Source organism: Entelurus aequoreus, linkage group LG21, assembly GCF_033978785.1.
Source record: "Entelurus aequoreus isolate RoL-2023_Sb linkage group LG21, RoL_Eaeq_v1.1, whole genome shotgun sequence".
NCBI classification, from domain to species: domain Eukaryota; kingdom Metazoa; phylum Chordata; class Actinopteri; order Syngnathiformes; family Syngnathidae; genus Entelurus; species Entelurus aequoreus.
The window spans coordinates 7,147,756-7,159,701 of NC_084751.1; the positions used below are offsets into that span (position 1 = coordinate 7,147,756).

Consider the following 11,946-nt stretch of genomic DNA (forward strand, 5'->3'; position numbering starts at 1 on the left):
CGCAGCTGGCGGACAGGTAAGGTCACCTCCGCCCCCGCTGAGGTGCTCCTTCATCCCCCTCCCCCGTCTCACCCGCAGGCAGCGCTGGGAGATGGACGAGCTGAGGCGACAGATGGAGGAGAACGCCAGCGCCGCTGGGCGCCTCCTCAAAGAGGAGCTGGACAAGACCAGAGAGGAGCAGGCCCGCAGACACCAGGTGAGACCCCAGTTGGCGTGTGTGTGCGAGCAGCCGTCTCAGCACGTGTGTGCGTGTGCAGGCGGAGATGGCGGCGCTGCGGGAACACTTTGACCAGGACAAGATGAACTGGGAGGAGGAGTTCAGGCAGAAGCAGGTGACGTGGAGGCGGAGCTTACTGTCTGCTTCCTGTCCGACTCATCGCCGGCGTTTGCTCCACAGGAGGCGGGGCTTCTAAAACGCCAGCACGAGCTCCGAGACGAACTGCGTCGGGAACGCGACAAAGAGATCGAGGTCGCCATTTGGACGCTGGAGGAGGAGACCAACAAGGACAAGGAGGAGAGCGAGAGGGCGGCCGAAAACAGGTGTGTGTGTCTTTGTGTCTTTGTTTGTGTGTGTCTTTGTGTGTGCGTGTGTCTTTGTTTGTGTGTGTGTGTGTTTGTGTTGGTGTGTCTGTTTAGGTGAGTGTTTCAAGTTTTAGTGTGCGTGCGTGCGTGCGTGCGTGCGTGCGTGCGTGCGTGCGTGCGTGCGTGCGTGCGTGCGTGCGTGTGTGTGTGATGTGGTGCATTGACGAGGCGTGCCATCACCAGGGTGAAGCGTGTGAGGGAGACGTACGAGGCGGAGCTGCAGGAGTTGGAGCGCTCTCTGAGGGCGGCGGTGGCCAAGCAGCAGGAGATGAGGAAGCAACATGCGGAGTCAGAAGAAAGTCTGGTCCAAGTGCAGGAGTTGCTGGCCCAGAAGGAACAGGAAGTGGAACAAGTCACACAGGTGAGTGACAAACACGTGACCCCCCCTGGGCCCCCCCCTCACCGCTCGCCCCGGTGCGCTCAGGTCCGAGACCGGCTGCTGGGGGAGCGCCACGGCCTGCACCAGACCATCCGACAGGACTTTGCTGAGCGTCTGAGGGTGTCGGAGGAGGACAGGCGCAGGATGAAGGTGGAGGTGTCAGAGGCCCACGCCACGCTGCAGCTGGAGCTGGAGAGGGTGACCAAGGAGAAGGAGGCGGAGCTTGATGAAGTCCACCAACGGTAACCAATGAACATGTGGAACACATCAGCAGGGATCTGGCCCAAGTCCAGCATTGCTACCGCTCACAAATATAAACACTTGGCCGGGAAACAAGCACTCAGCTGGACTGTCTCTAAGTAATGTTACAATTTTAACAAAGTTATGATACTCCCCAACTCATTTTCTGTACGATACCAGTCAAATTCAGGCTGGTATCGGCGATACCGGTCCGATACCGACACTTTGTGCAAATGTACCTAATGTGTCTGCTAAAATGTAAAAAGTTGTGTATTTTAAATTTGACAAAGTTATTTATTTTTTAACTGATGTATAGTGAGGACGTGGCGTGAATAACAAAGGACAAAATCAACGCTGTTTCAAACCGTAAAAAAGGAAATAAGTCAAATGAAATGTTAAAAAATGTATTAATAGGAGCTACTATCACAATAAAAAGGGGAAAAAACAACAGTAAAAATGTAAGAAATATCTAAATGTATTTAGATAAAAGTTGAAACCTAAAACACAAAGTTGTGTCTTTAAATATAAATATTTGTTTTAAATATCAAAATGGCCCTCCATTATTGACTTGTCAGTATGCGGCCATGGGGGGCAAAAGTCCTGCTCTAAAATATTACAAGCTCTCAAAATAAGAATAAAACATACTTCAATATAAACAATGTTTAGTTCATTAAGAAGTAAAATAATACTGACTTACGAATTAATTAATTTGACGAACTATCACAACCATCATAAGCACTCAAATGTGAAACCGAACATTAATTAAGTCACCAACATTAAAGTACAGTAGCATAGTAAGCCCAAGTATTGATTAAAAAAAACAAGGCAGGTTTTTTTTACAATTATATGTCATGTTTTGCCCCAGCAACAAGACACACAGTTTGAACAGTAACACTGTGTTTAAATATAGGAAATAAATGTGATTCTTTGACTTACCACCAGGTGGCGCCTGCGTGCCACAGTCTGATAACAACTGCATGTTATTTTGATTCTCTTCTAACACGGACAACAACAGTAAAAATGTAAGAAGAAAGTGCAAAATAATGGCTAAGTAATGAGAAGAAGCTGAAATGTAAGTAATACATAAAGTTCTGTCTTTAAATATATTATTTCAGCATGTTTTAAATATCAAAATTGTTGGATAAAGTTTGGACTCCCCTGAACTAACGTGTCAATGTTTTGGAACGGTGGAGTTAAAGGTCAAATTCTATGATTGTTTATTGTTTTATGATGAAGATTTAACACTTACAATGAGTGCAAGTCATGTGACTCCTTGGTCATGTGACATCTTTACCTTTTTCCTCACCAGAGTGAAGTCGGCCATCTTGAAAAAAGAAGACACAATCAACGCTCTGCGAAGGCAGAACGAGGTGAGTCACGTGTGTGATTGGTCGATTGACAGCAAGCGTGAACACCGTCTGATAGGTTGCAGTGAAGAGGGCGGAGCACCTGGAGGCGCTGTGGGAGGAGCAAAGGAGGCAGCTGCTGGAGAAATGACAGGCCCCGCCCACCCCGTAAAGTAGTTTATGGCGTCGTCACCCCCCCCCCCCCACCCACGCCTATGTTAACACGCCATGTCCGAGAACATCTGCAGACGTTCCAACCAGCACAGGCAAGTCTGCTGGTGGGCGGGGCCCTCGTGAGTCATGTGTCCCGGGGGGCAGGGGGCGGGGCTTGTTTGGAGAATGTCGTCAGAGGGAAGGAGAGACGAGTAGCGGGCGTGTTGGCGATGGCGTGGGAGCAGGAAGTAGATGGAAAATGTTTGTAGGGAACGCAGGTCATGTGACCACCCAATCAAGGACACACAGACTCCGCCCATCAGGAAGTGAAGTTTTATTTTATTTATTTTTAAACACACTTTTTTAACGACTGTACTCTCATCGCAGCACACAATATTTCCATCTCCAACACACACACAATGTACACGTTCACACACACACACACACACACACACACACACACACACATATATCCATACCCACTTGCACACCCAAAGATGTACACACGCAAACACACACACGTGTACACAAAGACACACACGCAGACACATCTGAAAAACCCACGTTCAGATGTGCACACACATGTGCGCTAACATACGCACACACACACACACACACACACAAACACAGATACATCCAAAAAGAGACATGCTCACACACATTCAGATTATCCAAAAAGACACACACATACACACACACACACATGCAGATACATCCAAAAAGAGACATGCTCACACACATTCAGATATATCCAAAAAGACACACATACACACACACACATGCAGATACATCCAAAAAGAGACATGCTCACACACATTCAGATATATCCAAAAAGACACACATACACACACACAGACACACACATACACACACACACACACACACATGCAGATACATCCAAAAAGAGACATGCTCACACACATTCAGATATATCCAAAAAGACACACACACAGACACACACGTACACACACACACACACACGCACATGCAGATACATCCAAAAAGAGACATGCTCACACACATTCAGATATATCCAAAAAGACACACATACACACACACACACACACACACACACACACACATGCAGATACATCCAAAAAGAGACATGCTCACACACATGCAGATACATCCAAAAAGACACACACATAAACACACACACACACGCATACTCTCAAAAAAGGCACACACAAAGATACACACACAAAGACACACACACACACAGAGTGTTGTGTTACACACTGAATAAAGTGAGATTTGTATGATTTTACACTTCTTGTGGTGTTTATGATGACTTTGCACTTTTCTTGCTGGAGTCTTCACTCCCTTGGGTGCCACCAAGTGGGCGGAGCTAAGCCCAGTGAGTGTTCTGACCCAGTTATCAAGGGGGCGTGTACTCTTTCAGCCCATTCCTTTTTCCCCAACCGCCACTTTTGTCAAGTCCTCAAATGCCACCGGAAGGAGTATTAAACATCTCGACGATCAAAAGGAATAACAATCAAGTCATGTGACCACAGTCCCGGACCAATAGTACGCCTGTAAAACCAAGACCACAACTTCCTGTGTGGGAGGGGCTGCTCACTGCCAGCAGCTGTTGATCTCACCCTGTGGCCCCGCCCACCCACACTAATGCCCCGCCCCCTAAAGTCTGGCTGTCCTGGCAGCTGCTGAGCGTCTCAGAACTCTTGTCCAAATTCTCAAGACTGAAGGAGCGGAACCAGGTGAGACCTTTGACCTTTTCTCTTTGTGTATGTGTGTGTGTGTGTGTGTGTGTGTGTGTGTGTGTGTGTGTGTGTGTGTGTGTGTGTGTGTGTGTGTGTGTTTACTGCTGAAAGTGTCAGACATTCTTTCCATTTGAGACCCCTCCCCCTCCAGAAGACTTCATTGTCCCAGAGGAAGGGGGAGGGGCCTGGCAGAGCAACTAGTTAACTAGTTAGTTAACATGGAACTAGCTGCTTTCATCAGGACGTCATGTGACCTGCCGCGTTGTTGTGGTCTCGTGTGGAAACAGGAAGTAGAAGCAGGATGTGAGGCGAGGGCAAAGCTGATTGGTTGAAACTTGATCTCTCCCTCACAGAAGTGCCCGCCCACACACCACTTATGTGGCGCCAGTCAACGCAGGGGGCGGAGTCAGCGTACGCAGCGAGGTGGTACCGCTGGTGATGGCGACCCGCAGGCGCGTGGTGCTTGGGGGCGTGACGGCGGTGTCGCTGCTGTGCGTGTACGTGCTGTGTGGGAACCTGCAGATGCCACTCAAACATTTAGGGTCATGGCGGTCACTCACCAGGTCAGGTGACACACCCCATTCCCAGTTGTTGTGTTGTCATGGCGACTAATGTTATGTTACCCGCAGCCAATCGCAGCGTCTTGACCAGAAGGGCAACATGTCAAGTCCCGCCCCCTCGCCGACGCATGTGCATGCTGGTACCCCGCTGACGCCCTCGCTGCGCACGCCCTCGCTGCGCACGCCCTCCCTGCACACGCCCTCGCTGCACACGCCCTCGCCTGCTGGCCATCAAGACGGTGTGGAAACAACCACTAGAAGCATTTCTGTGTCGCCGCCTCGCCGTGAGGCCACACCCACTGAAGACGCTTTCATTGGCGACACTTACATGAGTGTAGATGTCCCGCCTCTAACTGTGAGTTCACCTCAAAGGTCACATGATCACTTCTTGTCATGTAACTCATCATGTATGACTCGTCATGTCATCCATCCTGTGACGTGTCATGTGTGACTTGTCATGTGTGACTTGTCATGTGATCCACCCTGTGACTTGTCATGTGTGACTTGTCATGTGTGACTTGTCATGTGTGACTTGTCATGTGATCCACCCTGTGACTTGTCATGGGACTTGTCATGTGTGACTTGTCATGTGATCCACCCTGTGACTTGTCATGGGACTTGTCATGTGTGACTTGTCATGTGTGACTTGTCATGGGATCCACCCTGTGACGTGTCATGTGTGACTTGTCATGTGTGACTTGTCATGTGATCCACCCTGTGACTTGTCATGGGACTTGTCATGTGTGACTTGTCATGTGTGACTTGTCATGGGATCCATCCTGTGACGTGTCATGTGACTTGTCATGTGTGACTTGTCATGTGTGACTTGTCATGGGATCCATCCTGTGACGTGTCATGTGACTTGTCATGTGTGACTTGTCATGGGATCCATCCTGTGACGTGTCATGTGACTTGTCATGTGTGACGTGTCATGTGTGACTTGTCATGTGTGACTTGTCATGGGACTTGTCATGTGTGACTTGTCATGTGTGACTTGTCATGGGATCCATCCTGTGACGTGTCATGTGACTTGTCATGTGTGACTTGTCATGGGATCCATCCTGTGACGTGTCATGTGACTTGTCATGTGTGACTTGTCATGGGATCCATCCTGTGACGTGTCATGGGACTTGTCATGTGTGACTTGTCATGTGTGACTTGTCATGGGATCCATCCTGTGACGTGTCATGTGACTTGTCATGTGTGACTTGTCATGGGATCCATCCTGTGACGTGTCATGTGACTTGTCATGTGTGACTTGTCATGGGATCCATCCTGTGACGTGTCATGGGACTTGTCATGTGTGACGTGTCATGGGACTTGTCATGTGTGACTTGTCATGTGTGACTTGTCATGGGATCCATCCTGTGACGTGTCATGTGACTTGTCATGTGTGACTTGTCATGGGATCCATCCTGTGACGTGTCATGTGACTTGTCATGTGTGACTTGTCATGTGTGACGTGTCATGTGTGACTTGTCATGTGTGACTTGTCATGTGATCCACCCTGTGACTTGTCATGGGACTTGTCATGTGTGACTTGTCATGTGTGACTTGTCATGTGTGACTTGTCATGTGTGACTTGTCATGTGTGACTTGTCATGTGATCCACCCTGTGACTTGTCATGGGACTTGTCATGTGTGACTTGTCATGTGTGACTTGTCATGTGATCCACCCTGTGACTTGTCATGGGACTTGTCATGTGTGACTTGTCATGTGTGACTTGTCATGGGATCCATCCTGTGACGTGTCATGTGACTTGTCATGTGTGACTTGTCATGTAATTCATCACTTGTCAATACATAAAAAATGTGGGACTTGTCATGTGACTCGCCATGTAACTCATGTATGACCCGTGTGACTCGTCATGTGTGACTCGTCATGTGGGATTGGTCATGTGATCCATCGTGGGACTGTTCATGTCACTCACCATGTAACTCGTCATGTATGACTCGTGTGACTTGTCAGGTGATCTGTCTTGTATGACTTGTCATGTGACTCGTTAGGTGACTCGTCATGTATGACTTGTCATGTGACTCGTTAGGTGACTCGTCATGTATGACTCGTCAGGTGACTTGTCATGTATAATTTGTTGTGTATGACTCGTGTATGACTTGTCAGGTGACTCATTATGTGTAAGTCGTCATGTAATGTGACTCGTCAGGTGACTTGTCATGTATAATTTGTTGTGTATGACTTGTCATGTGACTCGTTAGGTGACTTGTCATGTATGACTTGTCAGGTGACTTGTCATGTATGACTCGTCAGGTGACTTGTCATGTATGACTCATCAGGTGACTTGTCATGTATGACTCATCAGGTGACTTGTCATATGTGACTTGTCAGGTGACAAGTCATACATGACAAGTCACCTGACGAGTCATGTATGACTTGTCAGGTGACTAGTCATGTATGACTCGTCATGTATGACTCGTCATGTGACTTGTCAGGTGACTTGTCATGTATGACTTGTCAGGTGACTTGTCATGTATGACTCATCAGGTGACTTGTCATATGTGACTTGTCAGGTGACAAGTCATACATGACAAGTCACCTGACGAGTCATGTATGACTCATCAGGTGACTAGTCATGTATGACGAGTCATGTATGACTCGTCAGGTGACTAGTCATGTATAATTTGTTGTGTATGACTCGTGTATGACTTGTCAGGTGACTCATTATGTGTAAGTCGTCATGTAATGTGACTCGTCAGGTGACTTGTCATGTATAATTTGTTGTGTATGACTTGTCATGTGACTCGTTAGGTGACTTGTCATGTATGACTTGTCAGGTGACTTGTCAGGTGACTTGTCATGTATGACTCATCAGGTGACTTGTCATATGTGACTTGTCAGGTGACAAGTCATACATGACAAGTCACCTGACGAGTCATGTATGACTCGTCAGGTGACTTGTCAGGTGACTTGTCATGTATGACTCGTCAGGTGACTTGTCAGGTGACTTGTCATGTATGACTCATCAGGTGACTTGTCATATGTGACTTGTCAGGTGACAAGTCATACATGACAAGTCCCCTGACGAGTCATGTATGACTCATCAGGTGACTTGTCAGGTGACTTGTCATGTATGACTCGTCAGGTGACTTGTCAGGTGACTTGTCATGTATGACTCATCAGGTGACTTGTCATATGTGACTTGTCAGGTGACAAGTCATACATGACAAGTCCCCTGACGAGTCATGTATGACTCATCAGGTGACTTGTCAGGTGACTTGTCATGTATGACTCGTCATGTGACTTGTCAGGTGACTTGTCATGTATGACTCGTCAGGTGACTTGTCAGGTGATTCATGTATGACTTGTGTTTGACTCATCAGGTGACTTGTCATATGTGACTTGTCAGGTGACAAGTCATACATGACAAGTCCCCTGACGAGTCATGTATGACTCATCAGGTGACTAGTCATGTATGACTCGTCATGTGACTTGTCAGGTGACTTGTCATGTATGACTCGTCAGGTGACTTGTCAGGTGATTCATGTATGACTTGTGTTTGACTCATCATGTGACTTGTCATGTATGACTTGTTATGTGACTCGTCATGTATGACTTGTTATGTGACTTGTCAGGTGATTCATGTATGACTTGTGTATGACTCATCATGTGACTTGTCACGTGATCAGTCAGGTGACTCATCATCTAAGGTTTGTTATGTATGACTCGTCACGTGACTTGTCATGTCTGACTTGTCACATTTGAAGCTAATGTGTCGCAAAAGAAGGCGTGGTCATGTGATGAGGGGGCGGGGCTTGGTCACGTTCATGCATGTTGGTTGGTCGTGAGCACCAGACTTCCTGTCACGTGACTGCTGCTCTAAATCTCTCAGGACTGCCCGGACGCCATTCGAAGCCGCGTGGCAAAGACGGAATTCGCCGGGCGCTTCCTGAAGAACATTCCGGTGCTGCAGTGGTCCGAAGACGCCACGCGTGACCAGCACCGCCGCCTGAGCCGATACGCGGGAGCACACGGCTGGGCGGGTGTCGCCTTTGACGGTCAGTGGGATTTAGGGCTATATAAATAAATATTGATTGAGAGTGTTGGAGCTCCGCCCCTCCGTCGCCACGTGAAGCTAACGGCGTGGTTGTGCCCACAGCGCTGGCAGAGACGCTGGCGGCACTCAACTCGTCCGCCAACCGCATCATGACGGACGACTGGAAGTGGCGCCGTGCGGCATCCCGCTGCATCCGCTGCGCCGTGGTGGGGAACGGCGGGATCCTGAAGGACTCCAAGAAAGGCCCTGAGATCGACCAGCACCACTACGTCTTCAGGTGGGCGCCGCAGTCACGTGAGGCGGCGAGCGATGATGTCATGGGTCAGAGTTGTGTCTTGCAGGACCAACGGCGCCATCACGGCGGGCTTCGAGCAGGACGTGGGCGCTCGGACCACCCACTACACCTTCTCCACCAACACGCTGGTCAACTCCCTACGCAGCTACGCCGCCCTCGGGTACAGAGGACCGCCGCGCTCTCAGGTGAGCCCCGCCCACACGCTCACGCAACGTGACATCACCCGTGACCCCGCCCCCTACAGGAGACACGCTACGTCTTCCTGCCGGACCACGACCGCGACTATCTGCTGGCGAAGGCGGCGGCCACGCACGGCACCGTGCAGCGTGGGCCCGAGCGCGGCCAAGAGTGAGTGATGACATCACACCTGGCCCACGCCAGCGTCACATGACCTCGTGTTGTGCCCGCAGCCCGTCGCGCTACTTCGGTGAGGACGTGTCGGCCGCCAAGCTGAAGATGTACCACCCCGATTTCATCCGCTACCTCAGGAACAGGTGAGGCAGGAGGTAACCACGGCAACCAGAGCAGGTGAAGGACTCTGCTGTCCCGTCAGGTTCCTCCCGTCTGACACGCTCAGAAGCAAGTACAAGAACCTCTACCGCCCCTCCACCGGCGCCGTCATGCTGCTGGCCGCGCTGCACACCTGCGACCAGGTGAGGTCTGCCGCCGTACAAGCCCCGCCCCCTCCTCGCTTGTTCGCTGACTTGATCGTCACAGGTCAGCGCCTACGGCTTCATGACGCCCGACTACTCCAAGTACTCGGACCACTACTACGACCGCCGCTATCACGCCGTGGGCTTCTTCCTCAACCACGACCTGCGCCTGGAGATGCACCTGTGGCAGCGGCTGCACAGCGTCGGTCTCATCCGCCTCTACACGCACTCCTGACCCCGCCTCCACACGCTCCTGACCCCGCCTCCACACGCTCCTGACCCCGCCTCTACACGCACTCCTGACCCCGCCTCCACACGCACTCCTGACCCCGCCTCTACACGCACTCCTGACCCCGCCTCTACACGCACTCCTGACCCCGCCTCTACACGCACTCCTGACCCCGCCTCCACACGCACTCCTGACCCCGCCTCTACACGCACTCCTGACCCCGCCTCTACACGCACTCCTGACCCCGCCTCTACACGCACTCCTGACCCCGCCTCTACACGCTCCTGACCCCGCCTCCACACGCTCCTGACCCCGCCTCCACACGCTCCTGACCCCGCCTCTACACGCACTCCTGACCCCGCCTCTACACGCTCCTGACCCCGCCTCCACACGCTCCTGACCCCGCCTCTACACGCACTCCTGACCCCGCCTCCACACGCTCCTGACCCCGCCTCCACACGCTCCTGACCCCGCCTCTACACGCACTCCTGACCCCGCCTCTACACGCACTCCTGACCCCGCCTCCACACGCTCCTGACCCCGCCTCTACACGCACTCCTGACCCCGCCTCTACATGCACTCTTGACCCCGCCTCTACACGCTCTCCTGACCCCGCCTCCACACGCAATCCTGACCCCGCCTCCACACGCAATCCTGACCCCGCCTCTACACGCTCTCCTGACCCCGCCTCTACACGCTCCTGACCCCGCCTCCATACGCTCTCCTGACCCCGCCTCTACACGCTCCTGACCCCGCCTCCACACGCTCCTGACCCCGCCTCTACATGCACTCCTGACCCCGCCTCTACATGCACTCCTGAACCCGCCTCCACACACTCCTGACCCCGCCTCCACACACTCCTGAACCCGCCTCCACACACTCCTGACCCCGCCTCCATACGCTCTCCTGACCCCGCCTCTACACGCTCCTGACCCCGCCTCCACACGCTCCTGACCCCGCCTCTACATGCACTCCTGACCCCGCCTCTACATGCACTCCTGAACCCGCCTCCACACACTCCTGACCCCGCCTCCACACACTCCTGAACCCGCCTCCACACACTCCTGACCCCGCCTCCATACGCTCTCCTGACCCCGCCTCTACACGCTCCTGACCCCGCCTCCACACGCTCCTGACCCCGCCTCTACATGCACTCCTGACCCCGCCTCTACATGCACTCCTGAACCCGCATCCACACACTCCTGACCCCGCCTCTACACGCACTCCTGACCCCGCCTCTACACGCTCTACTGACCCCGCCTCTACACGCTCTACTGACCCCGCCTCCACACATTCCTTCGGACTGCAGTAACCATGGTAACAGCTTCACGCTGAGACAGTCTGGCAGCCATCTTGGATTGTTTCCTATGACCACTCCCCTCCCCTTATTGCACATAACCATGGCAACCACTAAGCCCCACAAAGTGTCTTGTTGCTAGGATACCACTGACCACCAGCCTGAATAATGTTTTTTACAAAGTGCCTTCAGAATAATGTTGACTGGAAACCTTTTTGTTGTCTTTTCAATTGTGTTGGTCATTTTTTTCAATAAATTAACTTAATTTGGTTCTTATTTGTGGTAATAGACTTGTCCAGGGTCTACCCCGCCTTTCTTGTCCAGGGTCTACCCTGCCTTTCTTGTCCAGGGTCTACCCCGCCTTTCTTGTCCAGGGTCTACCCCGCCTTTCTTGTCCAAGGTCTACCCCGCCTTTCTTGTCCAGGGTCTACCCCGCCTTTCTTGTCCAGGGTCTACCCCGCCTTTCTTGTCCAGGGTC

At 51.5% G+C, this 11,946-nt stretch overlaps 2 protein-coding genes across 5 annotated transcripts in view; both read left to right on the forward strand.

Annotated features, from left to right (window-relative positions):
• The window catches only part of cep131 (centrosomal protein 131), a 26,255-nt gene extending 23,087 nt beyond the window's left edge, over positions 1–3,168 (forward strand). For both annotated transcript variants that reach the window (XM_062030675.1, XM_062030676.1), the window contains 8 exons: positions 1–16; positions 79–196; positions 258–332; positions 398–540; positions 766–943; positions 1,007–1,203; positions 2,511–2,571; positions 2,627–3,168. The exon at positions 1–16 is cut by the window's left edge and continues 92 nt beyond it. In XM_062030675.1, the coding sequence (XP_061886659.1) occupies positions 1–16; positions 79–196; positions 258–332; positions 398–540; positions 766–943; positions 1,007–1,203; positions 2,511–2,571; positions 2,627–2,698 (860 nt within the window). In that variant the 3' untranslated portion in view covers positions 2,699–3,168. The remainder of the gene's footprint in view (positions 17–78; positions 197–257; positions 333–397; positions 541–765; positions 944–1,006; positions 1,204–2,510; positions 2,572–2,626) is intronic.
• Positions 3,169–4,115: 947 nt separating this feature from the next.
• st6galnac (ST6 (alpha-N-acetyl-neuraminyl-2,3-beta-galactosyl-1,3)-N-acetylgalactosaminide alpha-2,6-sialyltransferase) lies at positions 4,116–11,739 on the forward strand. 3 transcript variants are annotated; one of them, XM_062030690.1, is made up of 10 exons: positions 4,116–4,418; positions 4,775–4,984; positions 5,051–5,336; positions 8,830–8,995; positions 9,097–9,271; positions 9,321–9,474; positions 9,534–9,637; positions 9,700–9,783; positions 9,843–9,942; positions 10,007–11,739. In XM_062030690.1, exons 2-10 carry the CDS (start codon positions 4,860–4,862, stop codon positions 10,175–10,177), a joined length of 1,365 nt encoding a protein of 454 aa, XP_061886674.1. In that variant the 5' UTR covers positions 4,116–4,418; positions 4,775–4,859; the 3' UTR covers positions 10,178–11,739. The 3 variants fall into 3 exon arrangements, with proteins under 3 accessions (XP_061886674.1, XP_061886676.1, XP_061886675.1); XM_062030692.1 differs by having other exon boundaries at positions 9,336–9,474; XM_062030691.1 differs by lacking the exon at positions 4,116–4,418 and having other exon boundaries at positions 4,470–4,984.
• The last annotated feature ends 207 nt before the right edge of the window (positions 11,740–11,946 follow it).